Raw genomic sequence first — 17913 nt, forward strand, 5'->3', positions numbered from 1 at the left:
CACACACACACACACACACACACACACACACTTCACAATTTTCTTAAACTAGATACACAGTGTTCTCGAAATTCGATCTATCTTCAATTCTCGTTACTCTGCAAATCCACGTAAACAACGAATAAAAAACGTATCGAAACGAGAAATGCAGCAATTACCTAATCCCAAGTTCGAAATTGTATACTATCCGAACTACATGCGTGTAAGCATTCCGTATTTGCTATATAAACCACGTCTGGTTCAAAGCTACAAATGGATAAATAAACAGGTAAACAAATTAGTAATCAGTTGAGTGAAACCTTGTCAAAGAGTAGGTTTTAGTCGATAACAAAGATTCTACTGTCAGAAGCAGCCAGCTCAGCGATAATTTCTATTTTCGAAGTGAGTAGCTGCGGGGCTGCGATATTCGGTTCGCGGAGAAAAAGGCTCAGAAAGTATCCAGCTCGTAGGAAGACGATCCCTTCTCGCTTCAAACCGGAGCATTTTGCCTCCTATGATCACTTTTCGCTCTACCATGCTTTTATCTCTCATTCCTCGTGGAAAGGGCCGGGGGCGTCACCATGGGGCCGATACGAGGGAACTTTTAAAATTACCCGGACTTCCCGGTCGGGAGATAATATAGTCTATTAAGGATAGACGACGTTGGATCGGCTCTGCGAGCAAACTAGTACCGCCAACTCTCAGGTTGAACAGGCAACACGCGAATAGAGGTTAATATCATTCCTAAATTTTCCTATGATCAGCCGAAAAAGGAAAAGTATTAATTCTCGATTATAATTTGCCACATTTTTCCGAATATATATATTTACGATTTGAACACATTACAGAAGCCGATTGGTTTTCTAACTAGTAATGAAACTTGTATGTTTTGTGCAGAAGGTACCGATTGCTGTTTTATGAGAAATAACAATATTACATTGCATCTAATATGAGAAAATTGATCCATCTTTCTCCCCATTTTCTGAAAACGAGTTTGGTGCATTGTTCATGATAAAAATATATCATGATAAAAACGTCGAGGAAGTGTTAAAATGATATTTAAAGAGTCGAATGATTTGACAAATACCTTTGGAAGAATATTTTACCGAAACTTTCAAATGGAATGAAAAGGTGACATTAAAATGTCTATTAACTGCAAAAGAAATTTTTCCATACTTTCAGTTTCACACTTTACGCGTTTCTGTGAAGCAAGCATATTTCCATTCTATTAAAAAATAATGATGAATATTCTTCAAACATTAATAAATATCTATGCAAAAGCCGGATTAAAGGTCTTATGATTTCACTGGAAAAAAATTCTAAAAATTCTAAAAATTTTCTGGAAAGGATAGTATTTTAAACATCCAAGATTCTTCCCTATACGATTTAATACAATTTAAGTTTATTTATTTTCCATTGAAAATTAAATGTCTTGCAAAATAGTTTCGATATGGTAACCCTTTCTTTGCTTCGTACTAAGCTCTCGTTAAAATTCAAAGGATCGTGCAACTTTTTACGTCCTCTTTTACGTCCCATGTAGAACAATTCTTTCGAAAACGACGGATAAAATATGAAACGATATCTCCGCGGAGAACTTCCACCTCGGTTTAACAAATGACAACTGAATCAGAAGTCTCAAAGTTGCCTCGTGGTTGCTATGAATCTTCCGTAAGTTGACGTGATCAATGGACCACGGAAAGTTGAAAAATCCAACAGGATGAGGACCGTGTAAAATTTAGTCGCGAAAAGAACCACGAAAAACTTACGACGCTGTTCTATGCATATGACTTTTTCCCTTTCTCGAAGTTCCGTTACCGCAAATTTTCACCGCCATCAGAAAGTTGACAAAATGCAAAATTTCTAAGACATTAGAGCGGTAATCTTTCGAAAAATGCAGACATTGCGAAAGAAATTTGACGCAAAAGTTGAAGAAAATATGTACGTCGACACGCACAATCTCCCTCGAAAGTTCAATACTAGTAAATGCCAAATTCAGAAATTTAAGAATGAGTTCGAGAAACCTGACAAATTTCACGTAGACCTAAAGATAAGTAATATCACTCTTAACATTACGCATTACTGTACTGGTCACAAAACATCGAACAATAAAAATTAAACGTAAACCCACTTATACGTCGCTTTTATCTTTTATGATAGCGTATACGGTTGTCCCAGGTATGTACATATCTCGTCAGCGTAGCCTTGCAAAGAATAAAAGAAGCTTCCCCGCGAATTCGACTCTCGTAATGGGCAATTTTAACAAACCGTGAAATAAAGTACCCAAGAAAGTGCGTGCAGAAACGTTTGGTCGGGCAGTGAAGCGTGAAACACCAAATCTACAACCATCAAACTGACCGTTCCAACGACATTTCGAACGAATAAGCTCGTAATGTACATACGTCGAAGAATTCTTCGACATTTGTCTCGGACTTACAACAATGACCAAAGTATCGCAGTAACTGCGAGTGACAAGCAGTCAACGGCTGCTTCGAGTTCTATAAAAAAAAAAAGAAAAAAAATGGAAACTCCTTTCGCTATCGAACGATACTTTTTCGAACGTTCTTCTCGCGCTTTTAAGCTTCGTTTACATCGTTTACTATAGTAAAGCACGTTATATAGCATATTAAATAAAAATGTTACATAAGTATACGTATAACGTCTTTAGCAAGTTGCGTACGTGTACAGTGTATATTTGGAGCGCCTAGCAATGCGATTTCCTTTGATTTTCCAAAGTCTACCGACACTCGAATCAACACTCGAATAGACAAACGAGTTGCACAAAAATGTTACATAGCGTTACGTTGACATTTGCATTATATTACGTAAGATTTTTCTTTAACGCGTTGTATAACTTTGTTATACGCGTAACACGTTTTGTATATGTAGCGTAAACGCAGTTTAAGTAGTGGGCGAGTTATAGCAACAAATTACAGAAGCATGTTGCGTAGCAATGTTACACGTACAGCGATGTTTTGTTATATAATGGTGATGCAACTTTACAGGCGCATGTACGCGTCAAAGCCACAAAACGAGGTATGCATGCATTTGGAGCGTAACTACGACTGGCAGAAAACGCACGTTCTATAAACCGAAGTGCCTGTACGTTTTCACGTTCGTACTACTGGCGTTTGACTTATACGCACGTTTTTACGTATTACAAGCGAACAATGTTCCTCAAGATGAAACAACAACGTTTTTCACCTTGTTAATTAGGCGATCATTTGTTAAGAAAATAATTACAATAACCTATTTACTCATACCCCGCGTAATTAAGCTTGATATTTTAATTAAAACCATTTTTGCATTACGTCTTACAAGAGTTTACGAAATATTTACGATGAATGTAAACTGATTTTCTATTTAATTATTATTTAATTTCATATTCGACGAATTTGTTAAAATTAGCGTAAATAAAATTACACGACGAATAGTATCACGAACATTTCTTGCCAAAGACAAATTTTACAAAAGGATGCCACTAATATTTTCATAGATTACCCGATGGAAATATTTATTACGCGTTGTTACAAAATTGAAACCTCGAGCACGCGCAACAATGATAATCTAATCAAACGTATTTTAAAATTATGACATATTTCAAAAATAGTATACAAAGAAAGAAAAGACAAGCAGAATTTGTATTACGATGAAAGTTAGTTTGTTAAAACGATTCTTCAGTAATCAGGACGCTCAGAATACATTATATGCAGGTATATCATTATACACAGTTCGAATACATAACATATTATTGCACGTTATAGCCTTGCAATTCCTCGCTATTGATACAAGATTATTGACATTCTCCGACAAAATGTTTGCATTACGTCAACTAGATATTACAACTAGATATACACAATTCTCTAACCTGGGCTCCAATAACAATCAGCAACGAGACCAAATATTGTCCTGACACAATCAAACGCCTGTAACTGGTTAGACAAATTTGAAAAAAGTTTAACAGAGTTTTTAAAGTTCACAGAAAGCTGGCAGTATTTTTATCGACAGGAAATTTCTAATCAAGAATTCCCGCCTCGATTTACGTTCGTATTAGGGGGAATTTTATTACGAAAGTTGCAAGCCGTTATTTCGTGCCATCGATAACCCGCCGCTATGCCGCAACCAACATGAGTATCAACTAAAATTTACGAGCTAACTTTCGAGACTTCGTTGAGTTCGCATCAAGCCACGTTAATGCGGCACAATAGAGCAAGATCGTGCGAACACGTGCAAAATACAAATGCAGTCACACCATAAGAATAGATATGTACATCGAAAGCAAACGAGAAACGAGATGAAAGTCGAAGAAAACAGGTCGTAACAGAATTCTACGACTTTGTCAGTTTTACGATTCTACGTTGCTGAGCGTAAAAATATCGCTCGCCATTATACCGCATAAAAGTTATCTGTTATGTTTATTACGCATTACTATTGCACAGCTCGTAATTAAAATCCAGGGTCGTGTCTTAATTATAATTATTTAGACTGTCAGTATTTATTCAAATTTATATCATATGATATAATACGACGTATAGAGACATTTTAAACCTATTAAAAATTTCCAAATTATATTTTTACGAATATAAGTAACAGAAGGGAAAACTAAATATCATAACGAATTCTGGATATTTTGTATATTTTATAGATATTGTGTATATAAAAAGCCGCAATTTAATTTTAATCACTTGAAGTTCTTTCTAAATTCCCAAAATACTGACTGTCAAATCAGTCGCTATAACAGATTGTTACCGCTTCAATAGAAATTATAGGTTAAATATTATACCTTTTAAAGAAGGTCAGTTTGTCTGAAAAATTTTAGCGGTTGTAATGATCGATTAAAGTTTTCTAAATTATATTTCAGAGAAGAGGAATTAATATTAGAATATGATCTAGCAGGAGAAAGTATGTGAATAATTCTTTATAATTTTCTTAATGAATTAATACGTTTCCCGCGTGAGAATATCAGTACACACATTGGTAATTTAATGGTATAATATATAGAAGCACAAAAGACATTCTAAGATTTACGATCAAAGCACAATTAATACAAAACGATACATCCAATTTTTTCGTATAAAGTCAATTAATATGACGTGCACGTAATCCTAAATCAACGAACGTTTATACGAAGTAAATATGTAAATAAATGGATGACGTGTGGATATATTAAAGATTCTTAAGCTTGTACACAATGCGTATAACATTTTGCAATTCTGCACAGAAATAAGGAAATTTAGGTTTCCTGCATCTATGAATTTATAAAATTCAATAAAACGTTTAAAGCTTCAAGTAATTGCGGCAAAGTAAAATATGAAATTCTATGCCGCAGCGCAAAAATGATCACGTCCTTCGTCATATTCTATCTCATCGTTTACGTAATATTATTCTATATCGTTCTACTCAAGTAAAAGTTGGCACGTGGCAATATTTAAAATATCACTGAATCGTTTCAAAACGCACGATATTCTAATCGATCAAGGAATTCGTCCCTTTCTTATTCACTCGCCTTCGATACACGCACGTGCAAGTAAGTAATACATCGTGCAAAACATAACTCTTAAATTTACAAACAAAACCTTTAGTTCTCCTTACGTTTATCCCAAGATAAAACCGGAAGTGACAACATACCGTAAAAAGTAGAAAGGAGTAGCAAGATTCGAGCACCAAGGGACGAGAAAGAGACAGATCGAAGCATCAGTTTCTATCTATGGAAGAAATTCATTTCGGGGAGGAAACCGGTTCTTCAGGATCCCAAGTTTCAAAAGGTTCCGCTGCGCGAAAATTCAGGACTAGTACAAACATACTCAAGTTTTGCGGGTTGAGTGCAGCAGCCCGTCACTTGCACGGTCGCCATTCTACAGAAACCTCCCCCTAAGTACTTGAGTACAACAGGCACCGCCGACTAAGAGTTTGTTGCTGTTTCTTGTTCCCGTACCTTCGCCTGCTGAAGAACTCCTAATGCCCGGTGTAAGTTTAACGCTGCTCGTCGGTTCGTACAGGCCATCTCGCTTCGTTATTACAGCTTTCGATAAACACTTTCGACCTTGTTTTGTTAGAGAGAGAGACAGAGAGAGGGAGGGAGAGAAAGCGGAGGAACTGAGAACAGATTGCAAAGCTTTTGGTTGTTAAACCAGCGAGGACTAAGGAGTGAAAAAAAAGGAGTGTAGTAGTTATTAGGAAATATGAACAAATTATTATGAATTATTATCGTAATATAATTAAATTTCCTTGAACTTCGTGATATTGGAAGATGTAAATGGTGGAGAAATAATAATAGAAAAATATTAAATAAACTCTTGGGATACTTTTTCATAATCACTATGCGAATGCAATAAAATTCAATGATGTAAATTGATTAGGAAGAAATAGACAAATAAAATACTATGTTAACGCAACGTTGGTCCTTAGTTAATGAATCAATAGAATAATCTTTACGCCAAAGTATAATCATCCACGAAATTCTTTATATAACATAGAAAAGGATCATTTTTCCAAATCACCATGTAATATATTTGCTTATTAGTATACGGCATGATGATGATTATTTTATAACAAAATATATCACAGTACGGAAATATTTAAAAAGAAAATAAATCGTGTATCTCACCAAAGTGTTTGTGCAGTCTTATTGTTTCAGATTGCGACACGATTTTGAACAGAATTCAACGAATTTTAAGTATCATTGCCAAAAGAATTCATCCTAAAAGATAACTTCCCCATGAGGATGGCACATAGCTAAACGAGAATTTAGCTATTTGAATATGATTCGTGCTAATGTTCGCGTATTCAACGCACGAAATTTACTTGCCAGTAAACGTTTAAAATATTACAGTTTAGATCGTGAAAGCTTTCATCGTCCAAAAAGATTGCGATACACGAGCTAAAACAGTCTCAGAAAAGTACTTTACTGGCATGTACGTGGCTACATCTAACTTTACTTAAGGCAAGATGGTTAAACTAGAAAGTTAATTTGAACGTTGCGCTCTGGTTACTCCTGATTTCAGAAATGTAATACTATCCTTGCGAAAGCTAAACTCTGCAGAAGTACTAATGCAACGCATTAGCCTTTAAAAGGTGGTACCAGTATCTTAAAAATTTCAGATATGCCTCGATAATTTATACTTTCTCCCTTCTAATATCAAATACCTGCCAATTAAAAAAAAAAATGATAATCTTTACAGAAATACAGTCCATGCAAATTCCAAAATTACAGGAACAAGAACGAAATAGATTTTATCGTTTCATTTTTCACCCAACTCGCTGAAGTAAACGAACGTGCGTTATCTGTCCGCCACAGGTAATGAAATTTCACTTTTAAGAGTTTTAGAATTAGCTTTGACTCATGGTATGTTCCACTAGCATAACTCATACGATTAATATTACAGCTCTCTAGTTCAAACAAGAATTCTTTTCCACGTTCTATGCGTACACATGATAAATCAGATTTCGTGTCTTTTATAAAAGAGCAATTCTAAAATCCAACATATTGTCAACGAATTCCACGTAAAACCTATCTTTTCACTTATATTCTGCCGCGTAGGGCTTTAAATTTTAACGTAAGTTATATTTTTAGTAGAAAATTATAGCTTCGAATTTCAAATTCAAATTTATAGCTTCGAAAAGTCTCCTCGAACGCGAATCTCTCTTCCTTCAGAGGACACGATTTTCCAAGCAATTTCATACAAAGGCGAAGAAAAGAGGTAACGTTCTCGTTCTATCTTTTACCGTCGCCTCTGTCTTTATACGTTTCCATCCTACGCATTTAAACAAGCGAAATATCTTCCAATATACATATGTCAAAATATCCTTCAGGGAATAAAATAAAAAAAAAAAAAAAAAAAACACAGCGAGACAAGAGCTTACGCGACTGCCCAGGATAACGTCATTAATTCTTCCTTTAACGAAATGAGGCTGGCAGCGATGTTTCTATTCTATCATATTCAAATGGCGAACACTCGGGAAACGCTTTCAAGTGTTCCCGGAGCATGGTACAAAAGATGACTGGCACACTAACCACTGGTCTAGACCATGGAGCACAGACCGTAACTGTAAAAATAATCAACGTGTAGCTCGTCTACTTCGCTACTAACAGCGTAATACCCTGGCCGTTTTACGATCCTCTTTTGCCGACATTTCAAGCCCGACAACGTACACTGGATCCACACATATACATACATGTACAAAACATGTGCAACCTCCAGTCGTGGTCCTTTATATCGGCCAACTTCTACACACAACCACGACTTAAATTCCGGACTAACAAAAATTGTAACCAACATAGAATAACTAGCATCCTGTGTGTGTCTACGTGTATTAAAGTCGTTTGCGCGGAATAAAGGTTTCCAGCCCGGAGCCAATTTTAAATTCTCCCCGATAACAAGATTATACGCGCGCCGCTTGAATTTTGTTTTACAGTGCTCTTCCCCTTAGACGTATCGCGCACCAAAAATTACAAATAAATTCATTCTCGCCATCAATTTCGCGGGATAACCGGAAGCAATACGAGGAATTTCGTTTTCCTTCTACATGCGGGAAATTTCGATGTTTGAAATGGAAATGCGCCGCGCTGTTTCGCTAACTCCGTTACCGACGAACATTTTATAGATATATTCGTCGATTCGTTCGACACGTGCATTTTTCAAGCTCTACAGAGGGAAATTCCCTTCGAGTTTACGAAAACAAGAAAACTTAAAACTCGCTGGAAAGAATGATTTAAAAACGATGAAGGAATTTCAAGCTGAATTACCGATAGCAAAAGCTTGAAACTTTGAATCTTTATTTATATCATTTCGTTGCGTGCATATGTACGAAGGGGAAGAACACGGCGAGACACATTTTTCGCTTCTTTACAGAAAGGCAGCAAAATAAATTCAATACGTTGTCATAACTCTCGTGTTATCACAATTCTCCTCTCTCTTTCTCTCTTCGGATTTTTAAACATATTACTCGTAATATTCAGACATCGAGGATATTAAAAGTATCGTATGTCGGCTTCTGCGAAAATTCGTCTTTAGATGTAACAGGTCCTTTTCACTTTGAGCCATCTCGGAATGAATTAAGTAGTTAACTCGAAACGTAAAAAAGGAAAAATATAAGAAGAGCCATTCTCTCGTCTTATTTACTTTTTTGCTTCTTTTATAAAACTTCTCTGTCCTCGGGCCAACTTAATAAAACACGAAACGCAACGCAACGTCGCGTCGCCTGGTTGCGCTATTCAAACGTCTTGCTTGTTTGATGCTAACCTTTGAGAAAGAGTACTTTACAAAGAATCTGACGGTTACAAGGAGGACGGCTCGAGATTCTGCGAAAGCCCTCTGCGAAACTACATAAAGAATGAAAAAGAATACGCCTTTGGGGTGTGATGCGGATCTCCCTGCAAAAGCAAAGTGTTAAATCCGTTTATGTCAGGAATCTATTCAAGTATTTATATAAAACGTTCTGTCCAAGTCCACGAGGGATTGACCGGCAAACAGAGTCGCTTCTCTTTATCTAACGCTGAACCTATTTTCTATTCCGAAAGGAGATGAGCGGGCAATGCACGGTGAGAGATTTGGTGCGCAGCGCGTGGATACGCTTCGTTACCATACATATCCCCGTAACACCAGAAGGAATGTCTGGCAACTCTGAATCTGAGTAGCGCTTTTCTGGATCAACATTACACTTAATAGCGGCGGAATAAAGATTGCAGGAAGCGGACCGAGATATTTCGTATGCATGGTACGTGTTAACTTAAGGAACGCGTTTCGCGAGTAAACATATTTCTGAGAGGGGCGGTCGCGTGAAATTTAAAACAAGCCGCCACAATACATGCATCGCTGCAATTTCTTAGCTCTCGCGCTCCTTTCATACCGAAAAATACCAATCTCCCAAATACCTGTTTACCCTTGTATTTTACAGGATAACGTATCTCGCGTCTCTGTAAACTGGCTTTTAGGATTTTGTTGGAATTAGTTGAACAAATAATACCGTAATCCTGGAAACGTCGCGATCCACTTCACACGATGAGTTTACTGTCTCGTCTTCGTACGCGTAAATAATTTCTCGCTCGAGTCTAGCAGTTTAATGAAATTTTATGACAACGCAACAAAAAAAGGATATAAAATATACACATATAGAATGGCCATATTTTCTGTGTCATCGTCTTTCTGCTTCTCCATGAAATTATCAAGCAATTTATCACCGCGAAGATAGATGCTGATTTGTATTTAAGTTAAATCACAGCTAGCACGGCGCTTTATTTATCTCGGCACTGTCGTAAGACGAGCTTTAAGAGTCAACATTTTACGCAACGATTCAAGGACCGATATTTTTCCCGCGTTTACCCACAGATGGTCCCATTGTTAAGTCTTTTCCAAGGACAATATCGTCACCGTCAGTGACGATACGTTTTTGAAGCATCGTTGTCTCTTAATCAACGTGCCAGCTTTCGTGCAACCAGCCACAACAACCTCTACCCTGTCTAACACGGTACAACGTCGCTTGCGTCCACCATTACTGCACCGTGACTAGATCGTATAGTTGCAAGTAAAATTCGTAATCAGATAGAGCGAATTAGCAATTCCTGTATTCCTCTCGACGAACATGTTTGTTCTCTTATGAGGATCGTGTTTAGTGGTATCAACTCGCAGTGGTTACAATACGAAGATTGCAGGGAAAAATATAGGGTACGTTTTAACAGATGAAAACAAGTATTTTAATGAGAATTGAAATGAAAATTCATACAATCGGAACGCGTTTTCATCGATCTTCTAATTCCTACGCCACTTGGCGAATGAAAGGAAATGCTTTAACGTAACGCAATTGGAAAAAGTTTGGAATGAGTTTCGGCTCAAGGACGTAAGCCTCGCAAAGATAGCCATCGAAAGTTACAATTGGAGAAGGAATCGAGTGAGAAATCTGACCGACGCTAATATTTTTGTGCGTCCTTGTACAGAAATTTCACTGTTCCTTACGCAAAATGTACAGGGCAGTAAGGAATTTATCAAATTTCTGCTAAAACGTTCTAAGACTGACGCAGAAGATCAGCCATAAACCGGAACGAAAGATTCGCCCGAAATCCGCAAACAACAGGCAACGTTACGTTTTTCGTAGCATGCGCTAAATCACTCATCAGCAAAAGTGGCAATAATCTAAAGATTTACGAGGCGATCGCCGCTGCAGAAGGGCGTAACGCTTCACTCGTGACTCGAATCCCCCAGCCAATTGAATTATCTATCTTTGGCATAGCCCTTTTCGACCGATCACAAGCGATATTCCTGGAGCGCGATCGGCCGCACGAAGCGAACATTTTCTTTCAGGCCGCGCCATGAGCCAAGAGCGTTACTTCTGTCGACTCTGCACCAAGGGGAATATTGTCGCTGTCAGCGAATATGTTTTATAGCGGCATCGCACCAGGATGCGGCTCTAGCCTAGCAGGTACGCCGGTCGTGAGATAGATTGAGCGAGCAGAGAAAAGAGACGAAAAGGAAGAGGAGAGAAGAAGACGAAGAAAGAAAGAGAAAAAAGACGCCGTATACCATTCTGCTAGGTGGGTATTGGATTTGTAATAGGGGCCATACGGGCTATAGGCACACCACTCTTCCAACCCCTACCTCGCCCCATGTCGAAATTGCGAACCATTTTCTCGGATAGAAGACGTCGCAGCGGCGCAAAGTCTCCTAGCTCGACTGAATGCATTATTCGCACGACGGAGCAAAGGGCTACCGGGTGTCTCGTTCTTACTTCATCCCCTACGAACCCCTTCGGATCACGCGGTTGACCGAATACAAAGACGATACTCTTAGAATCTGTTCGCGTTTTATACTCGAATTGATCGTATTTTCAATAGAAATGCATTGGCAAATTCGCGTCATTCGTTTCTGAATAATTAGACGGCGGATTTTTTCACGTTCGTGGGAAATTTAAAACTGCAAACAAGAGTATTGAATGCATATAATATAAAGATATATAAAATACCCAAAGTATGCCACTGGTTGTAATATTTAGCGAGCGAAAGAAATCTCTGCTTGGATTCTATTTCTTTGGTAAAACTTCCGCATGAATATCCGCAGTCTAACGATAATGAATGAACGATCTAGATAGAGTAGAGGTTACTCTTTCATTCGTGGAATTTCCAAATTTATGGGACGACCGTTATTAATTGCCCAGATTAAATCGTTAAAAAATAATCGTCATAACCATCGGCTATGCGATTTCGTTCGTACGATTACGCGGCGATACCGATTACCACGGTTTATTCGCCAGATTTATTTAACTGTATTGATCAACGTAGCGGACACGATCGACTTCAATTATAGTGCGCGCAATAATGCTGATCGTGTTCGTGAAATAAAATGATCGAAACACGCTGTCCAAGAGATTGAGTTGACAACGCCATGGGAAAATATGGTTTCTACGAAACGATTAGTCGTCATTAGTTCGAATTTATACGCTTCCACGTAAATTATAATGACTCCCTTTAGCACCACGATTGTCTACTTTTCGATTAACCAAGCAACGATTCGATCGTGCGACAACATTCGTCGGCGAATAAAAATATCGATCTATTCGCATCTGTACAAAGTGTTTGAACGTTTGCGGAAATCTCGTATAAACGTATTATACGTCAGACAACCGTACAGTGCACATACAACTTGAAACTATTTAATTTTACTTCATTGGCAATTCGCGCGTGTATTTCAAAAGCGTCACAACTCCAAATGATTCAGTCCCATGTTAGAAGAACGTGAGATTCGTGAATAGAGGATTTCAAGGGGTAAGAGTAGAAAATTACAAAAATAAGGATTATTTTTTGCCAGCATTATATGTTTGGTAGACAATCTTCTTGCAAGCTTCCAGATAATTTCTCGCATTTCTTGGGATATTTTCACTTTTCTATCTTCGACGACTAGTTGGAATCATTCAATCCCATATGACAATAACAATTCCCCATATTTTTACTATATAGTTTAGATCGTTCGAAGCTTCGAGAGTAAAAATTCGGCTGATCTGATGGAAAATTTGCGAAAGAACGATGCTTCGAGTGAAAGATCTTTAAAATGTTCTTGTTTCAGAGAGATGTAAACAAGTTCTTAAAAAAATCGTACGCCTTATATAAACTTGGTATATTGCAGCTAACTGATCAACCCGCAGCCCTTAAAAACGTCCTTGATTTACGTTTACTGTTAATTTATACCATTTCGCGCGGTGATTATGAAAATGAGAGGACGCATTACCTAACTTTCTTAATTACTTTCCTTACCTGTGAAAAGAGCGTTATACGAACACAAGGTTTTGCAATAATTTATTGTAATTGCTAGTGTGCTGGCGTTTCAAAGAATCTCTAATATGCCCGTTTAATGAATCCTCTCGACGAGGTTCGAGCCTCAACGACTTAACTTCCAAGATTCTAAAAATTTAGAAGAATACGAACACGAAGGAAACTCTTGAATGATTAAAGAGTCTGCAAAATAACTCTTTCTGCGCAAGCTATAACTCCTCGTAGTGTCATTCCTCTATATTGGAATTCATTTTCAACAAAAATTTTGTAACGATGGTTAAAGTTGCCTGTTACTAACTGATTAAAATTATAACGTATTAAGTGAACATACCGCTACGTTTTATCGCAGACACTTGATCGATACGATAGAAAGTATTCTTTGAAATATCAAAACCACGTAAATATTCCTTTGAAATTATCAAGGAGTTTATACAGGCTTACGTTGATCATTCACTTAAAGAAGCAAGTTTGTACTTGTATGTGAGTGGATCCGTGCAAGAAGCTAAGATGGAATGCAGGAATGTACATTCGGCTCGCAGATACACGAAAATAAGTTAAAGTTCTAAGCGAGTTCGAGATTAGTTCTAAGCAAGACCTCGTTGAATGCCGGCAAGGCTCGTGCTTCAACATCAGATTCAGGACAAGATCTAGGGTAAGATTAAAACCGAGAGCCTTTATAAATCCGAAGAGAATTGCGCTAGACTTAAAACGAGACGTTAATAAATCCTGGTAAGCGCAAAAATAGATATGACGCGAAGAAAATAACCGAGCGTGCGAAAACTCTTAAGCGGTAGTGTACAAGCTTCTTAAGTATAAAGCCGCGTAACTTGGTGTCGGAAAATCGTGTTCTATGCAAAATTTCATCTGGAACCGAGCGTGCGTATCGTTCCTCCGTTTCGAGTTCTTAAAACGTTTCGTGTTATGATAGTGGCTCGAGATAGACAGGAAGGACAGTATTATCTGGAAGGGGAAAAATGCGAGAAACAAAAGGGGAAGTCGATCCTCGAGAGCGTATTCGAAGCACGTAAGTGTTGTTTATCGCAGAAAACGCTCCCAGTTGTCTTCAGGTTTGAATTGTTTCGAAGGAAAATAGAAATTCTCGGTGTTATACCCCATTGCCCGGACACCGAATGTACAGAGAGCGGGGCTTGATTATGCGCAACACGTATTCTCAAACACAATCCTGCGACACTCGTAACGCAGGTGGAATTCGAGGCTTCCTCCAGGCAGATAACTGAATTAATTAAGTCTCCTGCAAATGAGGAGATACCCATGTAACAAAGGTGAATTAACACTAATTCACATTCGTACGTGGAACTCTGTCCGTGCACGACGATGACGACGACAACGACGGCGATGACAACGACGACCTTATGGTTTCGGAGACTGAGTAATTAAGCTGAGGTAGAAAAATTCGCAGTAGACACGCGAAATTGCCCACTAGCGGAATAAAAAATTAAATAACCATACTGAATGTTCCATATGTAAGAGATTTTTCGAATTAACAATAACGAAACACGTACGACACATACATATGTATATGTATGTTTTTATAGGTTCAATGATATAAGAAGTATATATTATTGAAATTTTAAATAACGATCGCTCGTGTCTAAAAGTATAAATTCATTTTTCCGTAAATTATATAAATCATAGGTAATCTACGTGATATTCAATATATTACTACTTATATAAAATAAACAGGAATTATATTTTCTTAATTAATCGTTAGATAAACGTAAAAGTTAACGTTTTATGCTTCAGAAGTTGTTAACAAAAATTTATGTTAAACATTACTTTTACTTACTTTAAATAATAATTAGTTAATAGTTTGCGAAATGTTTCTATTGTTCGAATGCAAATAAAATTATAATAATATAATGCTATAAGCTCTATCGTAATTAGATTTAAAATAATTGCACTATTTTAAACAAATAAGTGCAACGCGATAAATTTCGCTATTAATTAGTAACAGTACCGAAAACATATAGAAGAATGAGATAATACGATAACAATAATATCAACTCCCTAAAATTCAAATAAATCATAACAAAAATAAGAGCAGGTAATCAAAAACCAAGTCACAAGGTCCGTATACTAAATTCTAGAAAATACAATGAACTTATAGATAACTTCTGATGTATAATAATAATAAAATCGAAAATTCGTTAATGTTAAAGAAAACATTGTGAAAATACGTTCTATTTGTGTAATTAAAAATAATGAATGAAAAAGAAACAATGTAATAAAATCTGAAATATTTGATATTAAAATTATACTATGATTGAAATTCAAAAAGGTTAGTTACGAATCAAAACTTTTCGAAATGCTTAAACTAATAGATAAACAATCGAATGAAAATGTAAGTACATAAGAAGCTAAATATAAGGAAAGAAAAGTGAATCCATATTGTTATAAATCACTGAGAAGTAACGTAATCGTAAATAATTCATCTTAAAATATTTCTAAAATTACAATTCTCTTTTTTTATCAGAATTTTATAGATATAATGTATATACCATATCGTAATGAAATTTAATAAAAACAATTAGAAATCAAATAATAAGTAAACTTTTAAGATTGCAATTTATTCAAATGTAATAGCATCGAAATAAAAATATTGTGTAAATCTATCATAAAGAGTGATTATTAAGAATGACTGCCCAATATCCATATTATGTATATCCTACTCTAGAAATACAACTCCATCTCCAATAATCACTCTATATATATATTAATAATAAGAAAAGTGTATATATTGAATTAAAATATCAATATATTGTATTTTTAATTTTCTTTATTTTACCGAAATTATTACACAAGAAACAATAGATTTACTAATATATTATAGTGCAAGTAATGTAATTTCCAAAAGCTAAAAGAGACTTATATTAATCAATAAGTCACTACTATAATATATAAATTTAATTAAAAGTATTAACAATATTTAATATTAATCTCTCCAATTATAATATTAAATCTATTAATATTGCTCGATAATATTTTTACTTTTAAATCAATTAAAGTTTCGTAAAGAAATTTAAAAGTCCTATACTAAACTTATATACATAAGAAAATGTATATAGAAACAAATATATCGAAAAGGAAATGTGTGTAAAAATATACATATTGGAAAGGATATAATGTAAAAATACATATTATTACTTACCTGCAAACTTGGATGACATCCCAACTCCAATAACGTGCGCACTACACCGGCATGTCCTTTATTAACCGCGATATGGAGGGCAGTTTGGCGTCTTTTATTTCTAGCATTCAAATCAGCTCCAGCACCAGCTAATAATGCCATTACGCCTGGTTCATCTCCGAATGCTGCGTGATGTACAGCTCTATCTCCATCTTTATCCTAAATGTATCATAAATCGTTTACTTTCAATATACCTAATAATGAAGTATTCTTAAATACATAACCTTCCAATAATAATATATATATTGCATAGATTATTCTTAAAATAATAATAAATTAAAAAATCTTATTTCTCTTCTTACCTCAATTTCAACATCTGCTTTATAACGGAGGAGAATTTTAATGACTTCTAGGTGACCATTTTGACTTGCCGCTTGTAAAGCAGTATGACCCGAAAATACGCCATTCACATCAGCTTCAGGTCTCTTTAAACATTCTTCGCATTTAACTGCATCACCATTCGCAGCGGTTTTTACTAACTCTTCATTAACATCGCTCGAAACATGTGTTTCAAACAATTTTTTTAACAACGCTGATAGACGTTCTGAAAAAGTTAAAAAATGTTAATTTCTCTTTCAAATTTTAGGAAATGATGCAAATAAATTAAACACATTTTAAACATACCACCGCTGCTATTTCCTGGTACACTACCATCACTACTTGCAACTTTGGTAACTGCTTGAGGATTATATGTCCAAGATGTACTACAAACTTCTACTTTTAAATCCCCATCGTGATAAATTTGCAAAACTCTACCAATCTTTCCCATAGTCTATAAAAACATAAATATTATACATGTATTTAAAATTAATTTGTATTTTTCTAAAATCTATATTCTAGAGAATTTTAAATATGATGTACCGGTGCCATTGCTTCAGCCCATTCACCATGACCTCGTTGAAGTCGTTTTATTTTTTCTATATCGTTACATATTTGTACCAAATCACCGACCGCAAATGTTTGGTTGTCAGAACTTGAACTAGTAACAGGGACTGGTATTTGTACTTTTGTCAATACAGCAGGGTTGAAGGTCCATCGATTACCACTTGGGTAGGACACAACAATATCGTGATCTTCATCAATACCAACAACAGTCCCTGTAGTACCAAGACACTCAAACATACCATCCGTCCAACCACCATGCCCGTGTTGTAACGATTGTACGATTTCTAATTCCAAATCAACATTAACCTACGAAATAAACAGCTTTATTTATTACTTTTATTTTTAGAAATTTGATTATATTGTTTTATAATAATCATGATGTTCACTGATCACCTGATCTCCAATTTGTAATCCATGGGCGCCAGTGCGACCTGGACCCTGTTCACCTAATAGTGGTAAATGATATCTGTAAACTGTTTGACCTTTAGCATCATTAACAACTTTTAAATCCGCCTGAAACATTAACAATCACTAATTGTCCATATTATTCTTTAAATATATATACTTACTCTCCTAATTCACATAG

At 36.0% G+C, this 17913-nt stretch overlaps 1 protein-coding gene across 15 annotated transcripts in view; it reads right to left on the minus strand.

Moving 5' to 3' along the window:
* The window catches only part of LOC122565939 (E3 ubiquitin-protein ligase MIB1), a 674113-nt gene that overhangs the window by 654633 nt on the left and 1567 nt on the right, over window positions 1–17913 (minus strand). For all 15 annotated transcript variants that reach the window (XR_006316336.1, XM_043722497.1, XM_043722498.1 and 12 more), the window contains 5 exons: window positions 17721–17840; window positions 17304–17633; window positions 17067–17214; window positions 16745–16986; window positions 16404–16601 (listed from right to left, as the gene is read on the minus strand). Coding sequence is in view for 14 of the 15 variants with exons in the window: in XM_043722497.1 (XP_043578432.1) it covers window positions 16404–16601; window positions 16745–16986; window positions 17067–17214; window positions 17304–17633; window positions 17721–17840 (1038 nt within the window). In the remaining variant the exon portion in view is untranslated. The remainder of the gene's footprint in view (window positions 1–16403; window positions 16602–16744; window positions 16987–17066; window positions 17215–17303; window positions 17634–17720; window positions 17841–17913) is intronic.

Source organism: Bombus pyrosoma, linkage group LG3 (assembly GCF_014825855.1).
Source record: "Bombus pyrosoma isolate SC7728 linkage group LG3, ASM1482585v1, whole genome shotgun sequence".
In the NCBI taxonomy this organism is placed as follows: domain Eukaryota; kingdom Metazoa; phylum Arthropoda; class Insecta; order Hymenoptera; family Apidae; genus Bombus; species Bombus pyrosoma.